This window comes from Thunnus albacares, chromosome 22, assembly GCF_914725855.1.
Source record: "Thunnus albacares chromosome 22, fThuAlb1.1, whole genome shotgun sequence".
In the NCBI taxonomy this organism is placed as follows: domain Eukaryota; kingdom Metazoa; phylum Chordata; class Actinopteri; order Scombriformes; family Scombridae; genus Thunnus; species Thunnus albacares.
The window spans coordinates 17,961,497-17,975,378 of record NC_058127.1 but is presented as its reverse complement, the minus strand read 5'-3'; the positions used below and the strand labels follow the sequence as shown (position 1 = coordinate 17,975,378).

Below are 13,882 nucleotides of genomic sequence, written 5' to 3'. Positions count from 1 at the left end.
TCAAAATCCTCCCCAACGATTAGTCCCCCCCCACACACACACATTCACGCATCACACACGCAAACACACAGACGCACATACACACACTCCCAGTCCTCCTCCCTTCCCTCCCCTTCCCCAAGTTACTCCTGAGGAAGAAAGGGAGCAAGTTCAGAGAGGAGACGGCAGGCAGACCGGACACAGAGTGACCCAGAGAGGAGGGCATCACACGTCAGGCTCACACACAAACAAACAAACACGCAGTCAGAAGGAGGGATCGACTCACGTGCTCTGAAAAGGCATGGAGCAAGTGTTTTCATCTTGCAGGCTACTGGTGACAGCTCTTCTTATCCTGGTACTGTAATATCTACTCTTTACTTTTTCCTCAGTTCTATCCTGCTAAAAAAAGAGAAGAAGTTCATTTTGTCTATTTTTTTTTTGTTTTTGCTTCCTTCATTAACATCCTTTAACATGTTACACCAAGTATTGCATTCAGAAAGTATGTCCTCTAATAGATTTCTTCATTATGCTTAAGTGTATGCATGTACAATATACCGTTACAGTGACATGACTCGTCTTATTTACTTCTCATGAAAAGTTGCCATGCCTCTTCTAAAGTCACAGAGGTAGACTTGTCATGCACGCGCAGGTCAGCAAGCTGTTTTGTATGAGGTTAGGACTCCCTGTTACATTACAGTGACTGCCTTGCAGCGTGACGGTGAGTACAGCGCCGTGCGGCACGGCGCAGACGACAAGGGATTCAACAGATGTGCAAATATCATATGTCTTGCCAACTGAAAAGGCCATCGTATGTATATTGACACAGTCTGCAAAAGAAGGCACCAGAGTCGGGTTTCTTTCCCCTGTCGAGGAGTTTTCCATCTTCAAGGAAAATGTCCTCAGTCTCAGTTGCTGACAGGTGACTTAAATAGAATCTGTCCATCAGAATAATGTATAATGTGGAGATCAGTGGTCTTTTATCATATGCTCATTTCCTCTTTTCCACTTGATGTGAAAACATGGGATGGGTGACAGCCAGGGGGCCTTTGTGGTCATATGTTTGCCCTGTTTTTCTCATTGTTAAGATGAGTAAAAGAGCAGGAGAATATATGTCCAAATATACATGCTTTGTTGCTTAAATGGAACTGTTAAGAAGTCTTTCACCTACAGTTTAGAGAAGATCTGAGGTGGCATTGTGAGTCAGTTTTAAGGTGTATCCTGATATGAAAGGGTGCCTGCTCCTTCTGCGAAGCCATCCAGTGCAAATAAAACCCTGGAGGGATCAGAGCAGGAGAGGTGGGACGTGTAATGATGGAGGGTTAAGAAGCCTCCAAGTGGATATCCGAGCCTTTTGATTATTGGATCCAAATCCCAGCAGGACGGCCGTCCGACTAGCGGAGCCTTGTGTTCCTCCGCCTTCATTGAGAACAATAGGAGCACAGTCAGCCAAACAACCTATTACTCCTCATCTCCATCCCTCCGTCCTTCATCTACTTCCCCTCCTCTCTCCTCACCAGCCTTGTTATGCCTCTGGCTCTCTTGGCTTTGCAACACACAGCTCGCAGCCGTAATTGAGTGCAAAATTCACTGATTGCTTTTCAAAGGAGAATTAAGCTGGTGTGCTAACCGGCTGCCCAGAGCTCAGCCTGTGTTTATTTACCGTGGATCCAAACATTGAAATAGTTGGCCCCGGCAGAAAGTAGCGCCGTTTGCCGATATGTTTGGCTGTATGCTCCGTTGGCTGTGTGTTTAGGTCTTGCCGTTCCCCTCTGCTGTTCCTCAGGCGTCATCAGCACTGACAGCCATTTATATCAGTCCCCACGCACTTTTAATAATGTGAACCCACCACCCCGCTATGCAGCATACAGCACGGGTGTTTTTGCTACCGTGACCCAAAGAAAATAATCAGAGCAGTATTATTACCTTGTATCTGCTTTCCTCTGCAAGATCCATTCATCTTTGTAGACAAAGCACAATGCCATGCTGTTGGGAAAAGGGGCCAAAGAGGTCAAAATAACTTGGTGTACCTTGATTTTTTTCCTCTAAAATCTCTCGCCTGTGTATCTCAAATGCGAGGCTGGACCTTCACTGCGAACTATATGTCAGCTCAGTGGGCATAAATCTTTTTAAGAGCAGGTGTTACACATAAAATTCACATGGTTTCTCCCTCATTCAGTGTGTTTAGAATAAGAAGGCTTGTTGTGGCTCATAGGGCTTCAGGATTTTTAAGTCACTGTCAAAAAACAGCAGCTGGTTGTGCAAGCTCTCGGTGTAAAGATCCCACGGTGGGAGGCTGTCTAAAGCACACAATAGCTGCAATCTTCGAATATGCTTTCATGGTTCACCAGCACCAGAAAGACTGCCAAAGTGTTCGGGTTATTCTGTGAAATTAATTCTTTTTTTCTATCCATCTATTCCTTTTCATGGCTAAAACCGCCAGTGAATAGCAGATTATTTTATTGAATGTGTTTGCACCTCTAGTCTTTTGAGCCACATTCCTACTGCCATAGGAGGTAGATGATTTGTCCCAGTGTTTATTCCAGTCCTCTGAGTTTTCATTTTCCTGGTTTTCATCCTTTCAACAGGTATAGAACCAGTTTTTACTTGGTCTTGGTCTCACTGGCAGCTTTAGAGTTGAAAACCTCCGCTGAGCTAGGTAGCAAAATCAATCTATTTTTCTTTTCACCTCATCTGGGCCTGGTATTCAGAGAACGTAGCTCTTTAAATTCATTCAATCAGTTCTGCAAGGGGCTTATGTAGTTGATCCACATCACATGGCAGTGCCAGCCTTACAAATAAACACTTTCTTTTAGAGCAAGGTAAGTGAGCCCAGTTAAATCTCCTCTGAAAATACAAAGAGCTTCAAGAGGAAAAGAAGAACAGAGTGAAAGAGGGGTGAGTCAGGTAGACAGGCGGAGAGGATCTTCATTTTTTTGCCCATTACTCTACATCTGAGATGCACATTGTCCTTGCAGTTGCAAAATTCATCTTCTCATAATATTGATTTTGGATCCTGCAGTAATATCCCTACCTCTGCTGCCAAATACAGCACGATGCAATTAACAGAGAGAGGCACACAAGTGAGGCCCCGAGCTTAAGAGAGGACTAACATTTCATAATCTAAAGGATGACTCAGACATTAGAAATAGGCAAAGGGGCAAAAGTCGAGAGCTTTTGATTACTTCCCCTTACAGTCTCTCTCATCCTGTCAAATCCACTCTTGTTTCGTTTTCAGCAGCTCCTGGAATTTAGTTCAGGCTTTCTACCAGCAACGTTGTTTTTTTTTTTTGTGGACTCTGATTAAACCGTTTAAAGGCAATCTAGATTTAAAGGAGAAAGACTCAACTCTTATGACTTTGTAGTATTCATAAGACGTTAAAGAACTCAGCATTATCAGCTGATCGGGTCCTGGCAGAATTCTTAAGACAGACAATCTAGCAAAAAGGTGGCAATGGTTTTCAATGCCCTGTGCATTTTATACCCCTTTCATCACACCTCTTCTCCTGGTTTGCAGAGCTCGCGGACGGCCCGATCAGAAGAGGACAGAGACACGCTGTGGGATGCCTGGGGCTCGTGGAGTGAATGCTCCCGTACCTGTGGAGGAGGAGCCTCGTATTCCCTTAGACGATGCCTCAGTTCCAAGTAAGGCTCTCCACATAGCCAAGCGTCACCTAAAAGCTTATTACATACATGCAACACATAGTGGGCAACAATAGAGGTGCTCCTCATGATTTTATGTAGTTTAAAATTCATATTGTTAATGCTAATGTCTACTGCAACTTCACACATTTGAGATAGGGGTGCTGCATGATAGAGACTCTAGTTCCAACCATATCCAATCTATAATTAATGTATAAATAGTATGAATAATTTAAAAAAAAACATCCTCTTGTCTCTTATATCATATACATAGACAGTAATCTCAATGCCTCTCCTTTAAATATAGTTTCCATTTGTCTTCTATGATTTTGAAAATTAGAAACGATATTTCTAATATGAAAACCAGAGACATGAAGAACAGTCACATTTTTGAGTGACTTAAGAGATGTTTGGATTGAAGGAAGAGAGGATATGCAGTAAATTAAATGTGTGTAATTTCAAGTTAGAACCTCATTGACCTCCAGATAAATGGAAACATCTCATGGCCAATTTGTAAGAGTATGTTCAAACACTATCCGGGGTAATCTCCTCTTTTAAAGAGTAAAGACCCGACTGAGGTTGGACTGGTTTTGATTAAAGTGCCGTATCATGGCTTTAAGATTCAAGAGAGGAGAGGGGGGTCTTTTTCTGTTTCGCACAATCGTTCTGCCAAATAAACCCAGACAGCGTCCCTAATAGTAGGAGTAAATCTCACCAATCGCTCCATTTCTATGGGCTGTAATGGGAATGCTCAAAATACATATGATTGTTATGTGACTGTTAAATAGCCCTGAGGGGTCAACTGAGATCACTTGCCCATCCACCTCCTAAAACTGTCTAGACGATCATATGAGCTCAAGTCTTGAATTCATCAGTGACAACAGAGATTGATTTTCAGTAATGGCCCGGATATGTTTCTTCACAAATCAGAGCATAACAATCAATGTCCCTTGCCAAAGTACATGTCACTTTTAATAACTCTTTTCTGTGATAGAGTTTAGGCTCTGCAAGCAATGAGCCTGCATTGGTTGGATTCCCACTGCTCATCATCTCGGCTTAAGTCTCGGGAGGAACGAGAAGTTGCACTTAGGACCCCTTTGTCCTTTCATCCTCGTGCCAAAGTCACCCGGTTGGTTAGGTTCCAAGCTAACCCAGTGGGCTTCAAGATTAAAGCTCAGGGCCAAGTGCATTGGGCAAAGTGGCCAATTACGAATGGATTTGAGGAACAAGAAAAAAAAAAGATAGACTGAGTGAGAGGGTATGTTTTCCATAGAAATGTTGTCACATTTATAGACTGGGAAATAGCTGCAGGGTGACTTCACTGCATTCCTTTATTTTACAGTTCCCAGAATGTACTGCTCACTCACTAAAGGTAGCCAGTGGCTGCCAAAGTCACCTCTGTTTCACTGTGGGGGGCTTCAGAAGGAGCACCAGCGGTGACAGGAGCAGCCAGTGAGATCATAAAAGAATACGACTGTCCAAAGACTCACTGACAAAACAGGGCAGATCATACTTGAAGACACAACCGAGATGTGTCAAAAGGTGCTCCCAGTGCTGCCATAACCGTGAATCTGTCTGCACTGGAACTGGGGAACCAGGCTAAAAAGCATGAGACTGTCAAAACCTCAACCTCAAAGTGCCAGACCCCCACTGTGCTGCACTGTAAACACTGAGGTCAATGGCTTTTTGAGGAGTTCATTTCATGATATCAGCAACAGCCATTTCCCTTTGCCTGCCCAGAATTTTTTTGGTCAGGCAAACCTCAGAATGCTACTGGCTGTAAAAGCAATTGACGTGTTAAGAGGTGTTTGGGGTTTGAGCGCAATGTGGGATGTAGGCAGTGTAAGTGTAGACATACATGTTCATGTGTATTTAGGTCCAGGCGGGTGTTTATGAACTTGTGTGTCCTTTGGCAGTAGCAGTAATGTATGGGGTTCTTGAGCGAATAGTCCATCCCACCTCCTCGCCTTGCTGTTGCGTGGGAATGAGGGAGCAGTATCCTGGCCCCGGGTGGCAGATCAAACAGCGTCATTAAAAAGCACAGCACAAGGCCCCTTGTGTGTATGTGTGTGTGTGACTCTTTGGAAAGAGAGGTTGAAAACAGGCCTGCAACACCCTCCAAACCAATATCACTCCAACTCTCTGACCTTTAACACACACAGACATACACACACACACACACATTGGACCCACTGCTACTGCAAAATGCACAAGAATAAAGCCTAAACACAGATCGCCTGGCTCTCATTAGTCCCACCTGTACAACACACTTCACTTGATCACAAGCTCCATTATTAACAACAGCATAGCTGGTTTAAAGCAAGTGTGGACACATGGATTGGGTGTTATGGCAAGAGAAAGCACTGCTCTATTATTTATGGTTGGCAAACACTTCAGATATTGGTTCTTTTTTGTCATAAAAAGAGGCCAGTCTTATCTTTATTATGTTTGTTTAGATAGTTTGAAAGTAAATAGGAAGAGACAGTCACGTACCCCATTGATAGCCTACTATTGATTTGGTTACTGACTTTCAGGCAGTGACATGAAATAACTTTCACCAAAGACATTGCCACAGCTATTTTAAAGGCTATGGTAGTTAAAAGTAAAATTTATCCAAGGCAATGAGTTGTCTAATTAACTTGGCACCATGATTATGTCCCCGACTTCACAGTATAAGGGACCACCCTATATGTGGCCTGTGCAGTGCTAAAAACACCTATTCTCCCTTCTCTACTGTTTCACAGAGCCCGTGTGCTGACTGAATCAACTACAATAACATTCTGTGTACAAGCTACAAAGGATCCAAACCCATCTTAGTTTGTGAATTTAAAGTGAAGAAAAGAAAGTAAGAAAACATTCAAGTAAGGCAGAAAGCCAAAAAGAAAGTCTAAAAGCGCTGCTACAGTAGCAAGCACCACATAAAAATCCTGGACAGAGCAAATTACACTTATTTAACTTTAATTATTTAATGCCTTACCACTAGAAGCCCTAAAATGCTATAGAAAAGACCATGGGTTAATTAAAATCAAAAGGGCTTATCCCCTTGGGAGTATGAATGTGATCAGCAAATTTGCTGGTAGACTGCCCATTATATTATGAAGTATGATGTATATAAGGTTGACATTTTGGCTTGAGGGAGTTGCTAAAGGAGTGGTCATCGAGGGTCCAAAATGGAAACTCCTCTCCCTCTAGGGAGCAGGAATGTGCACAGTACATGTTACGGCAAACTGCCTGTTAGGGTTTTTATTTCTTATGTGCAAGCCGAAATTGGGGTCAAAAGGGCAAGGGTTTTCAAAAATTGTTATGAATCATCACAAATATTTCTACCAAATTTTGTAACAGTCTGGGCCATTAGTTGTGTAGTCCTTTCTCAACTTTACATTACCCTTCTTAAATGGCCTGACTGTTTTTTATTTTCCTAAACTGATCAATAGCAAAGAGCTCAGCAAGAGCCCACGTTTCATGTTGCCTCAAATGTATCAATAATATGGCAAATGTTACAGAGTCCTGCTTGCAATTACTTTCAATCTACTGAGATGAGTTGATGACATGTATATGGACATTATGAGCGAGGCAAATTTTACCGCTGACCCAATATTATAAGAAGTTATTACAATGAATTTTTCATGGTTTCAATAGATTTCAGTCCATTCCTTGTCTGAGCATGAGGGTGTTGGCGTGCTACGTACTAGTTTTACTGTATGTGCAGATTTGTGTGTAGTAAGCTGATGAGCAAGCTCTGTGTAGTTGTGTCTTTTGTGTATATTTGGCAGGAAAGAGTAGGGTCATAGTCTGTGAGTTATGTGTTATGTGCTCCAGGAATTCTGATATTTCAACCAAGTCGTTTTTCGCTACCCTATGATGACGCCATGATGAATCCCAAGTCCCGGCCCCACTTCTGCTTAGCCTTCAGTTTGTAGCTTCCAAAGTCAAGAGGAAATGAAGAGGGAAATTCATTCTAGGCCTATTCCTTTGCTTCTTTTTTTTTAAATGTCTAGATTATATATTGCTCGCCCCAGTGTGATTTTCCACACTGATCCAGATCTTTGCTACCTGTCTCTCTACTTTTGGTCTTTGAAATAGTCTTGCTTGGGTTCAAGCCCCATGACCTGCTGTTTGGCTTGGCAGAGGGGACTGTCTGGATTCGTCACAGGGTCTAATGTTCTTGCCATGCTACACACTCCACATCCACTCCCTCTGCTCTCTGAAATAATATTGTAAAAATCCTTAAAGCCCTCGTTCATCTGTGAGTCCAAACTCTGCAACGTTGCCTCCGATCATGATTCCAGATTAGCTAAGGGCTGATGACACAGGAATTCCTCTTAAGTTTCCAAACTCAAAAGAATATCCTTTGATTAGTTTCCACTGGGGTCTCGGATAATTGGCCTATCATAGTCACCATCAATGGTTTATCATCACTCAGCATCAAAGCACAAAGGAATCCTAATTTTCAAGAAGTGGTTAGCTCCATAATTTGGGCAGAGACACTGCAGACTGTCATGCAGAAAGCTGTGATCCAAACTGCTCCAATCTGTTCAGCAGACACTGCTCGGTGGGACCGACTGTGTCTGCTATACTAGTGAATGTGCGGAACTGGTTTATAAAGTCGGCCTGACGGCCCACCACTTTGGTCCAGACATATATCAACAGTTATTGGATGGATTTCCATGAAATTTTGTGCAGACATGCATTGTTCCCAGAGGATAAAGCTCTCCGACTTTGGTGATCCGCTGACCTTTTCTGCAGCACCACCAGGTTGATATTTTCGTTTTGTAGTATGGTACAAGACAAGATGACTGAACTGAACATCAGTCAACATGATATAGTAAAGGCTTTTTCTAATTAAAAATGGAAATACAACAATATTTATTACCAAGTTTCCAATTTTATACCATCATTCTTGGAAAGTATGAGCCCCCTACAAACACAGACTTCTGAAACCAAATATACACCCTTGGATTTATGCATAGTCACATTGTGTGAATTAGACTGTTAAGTCTTTGCGAACACACCACAGAACCCGTTTGTGGGCTGCCACATCATCACTGTAGGATTCCTCCCGCTGCTCAGCAATTCAAAAAATCATGAGAATCAATGGTTGAAGTACCAGCTGCCTGAGGCGCAACTGACTAGTGTGCATTGTGGTTTGTTTTATCATTCACCCCCAAAGCCAGTTCACCCACATGCTCATTTTTTTCTTCTCCAGGACCTGCGAAGGGCAGAATATCAAATATCGCACATGCAGTAATGTGGTAAGTTCAGCAAACTCATCTTTATGTAATGATGTCAACAGAGCTTTCAAGTGGTTTTCTCTTGAATTGCAAACTGTGATTGAGAATACAATGTGGCTAAACTGCGAAAATATTACCAGAGTTTATGGTTGAGGGGTATAATTTAGTGATTTAGGATCCTGTTGTTTGAGAGAAAGTGAGAAGTTGTAGGGGGGAAACATCAAACCCCTTTTGATTAATTTAATTTTACATTTACACGCAGCAATCACAAATGTTATCCTGTGCCACCCTCAGGACTGCCCTCCAGATGCTGGCGATTTCCGTGCCCAGCAGTGCTCAGCTCATGCAGATGTGCGATACCAGGGTCAATACCATGAGTGGTTGCCGGTGTACAATGACCCGGACAACCCCTGTGCTCTCAAGTGCAAAGCAAAGGGCTCAGGCCTTGTGGTGGAGCTGGCGCCCAAGGTGCTGGATGGGACACGCTGTTACACCGAGTCCTTGGACATGTGCATCAGTGGAGTCTGCCAGGTGGGAGGAAGACTCAGAGATCTGTATTGTTGTCTGTCACCAAGAAGTTAATATTTATTTCTTTTGATTTATCTGTTGTTGAAATCATAACTGCTTCTTGTAGACTCACAATATTGAGACCCTAACCCTAACCTTAACCCTAACCTGAACCCTAACCCTAACCCAAAATATAGAACTAACCTACTCCTTGCACTTAATATCTAGCTCTCTGCTGCAGTCTTTGGACATTTGCACAATTGTGGGGTCCCAAGAGAGACTTCTCAGAAACCCCCCAAATTTGATTTAGATCCATTTTTATTAAGAAAATATGAAACATGTATCTTCCAGAGTACAGTCTCATACCAATGTGTTGTGAACAGCCACAAGCTTAGTTTAAATTGAAGGCAGTCTTAAAGAACACAAGGACAAATATGCAATCCATATACAAGTCAATTTAAGTATTTATGTAGCTTGATAGATTAAAAGATTTCAAGTAATGAAACATAGAAACATCTGGATCCGGCAGAACCACTCTTTGAGAATCTGAGACATCTTTCTTGAAATTATCACACATTTAACAGTCATAGATTAAAGGATTTTAGACTTACAGGAGTAAATCAATGAAGCAGAAGCTGTTCACAGCAAGTTGACCTATGTTAACATCATGCCATCTGCTTTACAGATGAATACCCAATGAGAACAATATTTGAGATTGAGCTTTTGACTGACAGTCCAGGAAATAGTTTACAATGCATTTTTTTCCGGTTGAATGGAATTACGTCCCACGGCATTGTATGTGCACAGACACACAGGGATTTTAATACAACTTCTTACCATGCTAAGAATCACACTGTGGTTTTGGTTTTGTCTTACCGACAAAAAATGCAAAAAACTCCATCAATCAACCATGGATGGTTGCAGTTAATGAATGTTTGATAGAAAACACAGGAAATGTTTTTTTGGAAAAATCCATGATCGGCTCTAAGGGGGATGTTTCATGTTATCTTGGAATTACAAACAATAGATCTGGTATGAATATGGAAGAAATCAGAAGGTCGTTTGAAACATTTGGTTATAACATTTATATGGTATGAAAAGAAGTCATTTTCTTTGATAAACAGAATTTTAAAGGAACTGCCGTAAGTGCTTTTACTGGTATTTTTACTACTTTTCTTTGTATTTCCTTGTTCTTTTCTGTTTTTGCAGAACACCTTATATTTGCAGTCTTTTCTTAAAGATTTAAGAGATCAAATGGGTATTTGTTGTCAGCACTGGATTACAGTTTGAATCATTCATCGTGTAGGCATATTCAGTGGATGACAGTTTGTATATATTACTGTGTATTCTGGCATTAACCAGGTTTCTATGCAAGTCTAGGGTATTACTTCTGTTGCTTAGTTTTCCCTGTGTGTTACAGATTGTAGGCTGTGATCATGAGCTGGGAAGCACAGCAAAAGAGGACAACTGTGGTGTCTGCAATGGAGATGGCTCGTCCTGCAGACTGGTGCGAGGACACTACAAATCCCAGCATGCTTCAGGAAAAAGTAAAGATTCTTTACTCTGTTTTCATTTAAAAAGCAATTGAATTTCATACAGTAAAAGTCTATTTAAGCAGTTGTGTGCTGTCTTCTGTACCGTGTAGGAGCTTTGTCATGTTTAAGAAACTAACCCTGATGTCATAGTGATGTCGTCAGGGTTATCTCAGCTTGGGCTTGGTTACATCAAAATTGAAACTGAGAGCCTGCCTCACAAACTGGGGCCATGAAATCAACAAGATGTGATTTATGAAGCTGGAAGGGTCTAATGAAAGACCCCTGAGTCATTGGAAATGTTGGATCCAGTGATTTTGGAGCCTGACTCATACTGGGGACTAAAAGTCAGAATGTCCCATTCTTGATCCTGGCCACTCGTTTTTATGGAAGTGGCTGGAGTGACCCTATAAATTTAAATTCACCCAGTATTAGACCCAGTATTTGCATTCAGTGTGTGTTCTAAATGTCTTTGTATTGTGTGATTTGTGTGATTACATTCACTTTGTCACATTTAATTGTACTGATTAGATACTTGCTATTTCTCTCTCTCTGTCTGTTTGTTTGTCTTACTCAAGCTGAGGACACAGTTGTCGTCATCCCCTATAAGAGTCGTCATGTGCGTCTAGTCCTGAAAGGCCCGGATCACTTGTGTAAGTCCTGGTAGGTCCAGGGTGCCCTTCCATCCAAACCAGTTGAACATGATGTTTATATTTGGCAGTGTTTTTTGTATCACCAAATACTGCATATTAAACGCAAGCGCTCTGCTCTTTGAGTTTCACTGCAGGTCATGTTAAGTTTTAGTGATGCAAAACGAATGTTACTTTTTCATTATATATGTTGAAAAATTTTAAAAAGGACCTGGCAACATGTACTGTAACTTAATATCAGAAAGTATATTATTATACTTGCTAGACCTTTCTTACAATCTATCATTAACCTTTTATTCCTGATAATAGCAAAATATATTACATTTTGGGCTCTCTCATGAAGACTGGATTTAAATCTAGCTCACAGCAGAATAACCAGAAGAAGTATTTATTTCTTCCCTTTGCTCTGGCTCCGAGGAGATGTAAAAGCTCCCAGCAAATATCACTGATGTCAAAGTATTGGCATCAAACTCCCCACTGGATCAAACTGATAACAAATATTCCATCTCTGTACCTATCCTTTGCTCCATGGTTAGTTTACATTTTGTTTCCTAAGCCAGGCCAAAAGCACTTCTTTTTCTGAATGGACAGGTTTTTCATTAAATATTTTCCCCCCATTCTATTTGGCCGAGAGCACTTAAATTGTAACCATCTGTCGGCAGACGATGACTGCTGCTGGTTACTGCTAGTTCCTGTGTTTCCCCGTTGTTTTTGTTTAAATGTCCGCGCTGGAATCACACAAGACCCTGTTAGGCCAGGGTTGAAGTGAGGTCAAACAGTGAAAAAAAGCTGTGCTGGGGTGCTCGGAGACCTACATGCAACTCCTGGCAGTGCCAAAGTGAGTCTCTTTGCCTCCAAACACAACAGCCAGTGTGTGTTCTTAGTGTAACTGGATCTGACTGAAGGTGTATGTCAAAGGATCAGTGATAAATTAATGAATTTTGAGAATTGTGACACTTAAATCACACTTCCTTATATTGGTTTTGTACTGTAAGTACTGTATGGTGATACAATTATGAAAAATATAGACAAGAAATGATGATTATGATATATCAACAAGAAACTAAAGTCTCACTGTTTATGATAAATTTTGTGTTACAATCTATAGTTTTGGCATCATCACAGTCAATGACTATCAGTTTCCTCGTTTTGCCTGTATTGTGTCTGTGATGTGTTCATGTGCTCTAGTTATCTTTTTTTCTTCTCTTTAGACGTGGAGAGTAAGACTCTACAAGGAGTGAAAGATGAACTTGTCTTGGATAAATCAGGGCAGTACCACCTGGAGAACACAACCTTGGACTACCAGAAACTTTCCGATAAGGAAGTCCTGCGAATCACTGGCCCTCTGGGAGCTGATTTTACAATCAAAGTAAGAGCTAAAATTAATACCGCATCTCAATACAGGTGACTTAAAGCTGCACTAGTCAGTATTTTTATTGTATCAATGGTGACTAATTGACTAGTTGTAATGTGAAACAGGTCACTCATTGCGACAAACCCCTGAATTATCACTTATCACACTCTCTACAGTTCATCTCAACTCTATGAAGCATTTTAGCATCTTTTGGCTAATTGTTTTGGTTTACAGCCTACAACTTCACTGTTTTGGTTCAGTCAACGCTCTCATGAACCTCTTTTCCAGCAGCAGCAAGCAGCTGTTTTAAGTGAAAAAGCTCTGATAATTCCACTGTATGCTAACTGCCAGCACCAAATAACTGGCAGACAAATTAGTGACCAGCTAGAGCATTTAGCAGCTAAAGAGCAAAATATTTCCAAATTAGTGCAAATGTTGTTTCCTGTCTGCTGAATCTGCAAATTCGGGGTTAGTTTGTTCCACTACCCCCAAGTGGTGAAAAAAAATATTTATAGTGCTATAAAATAGGTTTTAAAACATTTCAGGTGAGCAAAATGGTCACTGTAGCCACTTATTTAATTTTCTCATCAAATAGTTAAACCCAAAAGCCTTCTGGGATCATTAAAAAAGGACCAAACAAGTAAAGCTTTTCTGACCCAAACAGCTTCACTTTACCTAATAAATGACATCACTGCATTTTGGTTGCATTTTCCGCAGTTAAACTCAAAACTGTAATGTTAGCAATACAAAGCTATGAAAATAGTGTACCCCCGCCAAACTGGCCTAAGATAAGATTCTCATTTCCATGAACTGCGTGTGAACTCCTCGTGTCATGGAGAGTTCAAAGCAGATTTGATTTTGTATGTTTAGATATTGGAGAAGTGTGAGCCACTTAAATATGAAATACAAACAGTTTTTGTTTCACTTGCTCTCTTGGAAGGGGCAACATGTTTTGGAGGCAGTGTGTCATGCAATGATAACAATAGCTTG

At 41.2% G+C, this 13,882-nt stretch overlaps 1 protein-coding gene across 4 annotated transcripts in view; it reads left to right on the top strand.

Annotated features, from left to right (window-relative positions):
• Nucleotides 1–13,882, top strand: part of LOC122973338 (ADAMTS-like protein 1) — a 102,917-nt gene that overhangs the window by 68,426 nt on the left and 20,609 nt on the right. For all 4 annotated transcript variants that reach the window (XM_044340766.1, XM_044340767.1, XM_044340768.1 and 1 more), the window contains 6 exons: nt 3,494–3,621; nt 8,825–8,870; nt 9,144–9,380; nt 10,777–10,903; nt 11,467–11,541; nt 12,750–12,907. In XM_044340766.1, coding sequence (XP_044196701.1) covers nt 3,494–3,621; nt 8,825–8,870; nt 9,144–9,380; nt 10,777–10,903; nt 11,467–11,541; nt 12,750–12,907 — 771 coding nt within the window. The remainder of the gene's footprint in view (nt 1–3,493; nt 3,622–8,824; nt 8,871–9,143; nt 9,381–10,776; nt 10,904–11,466; nt 11,542–12,749; nt 12,908–13,882) is intronic.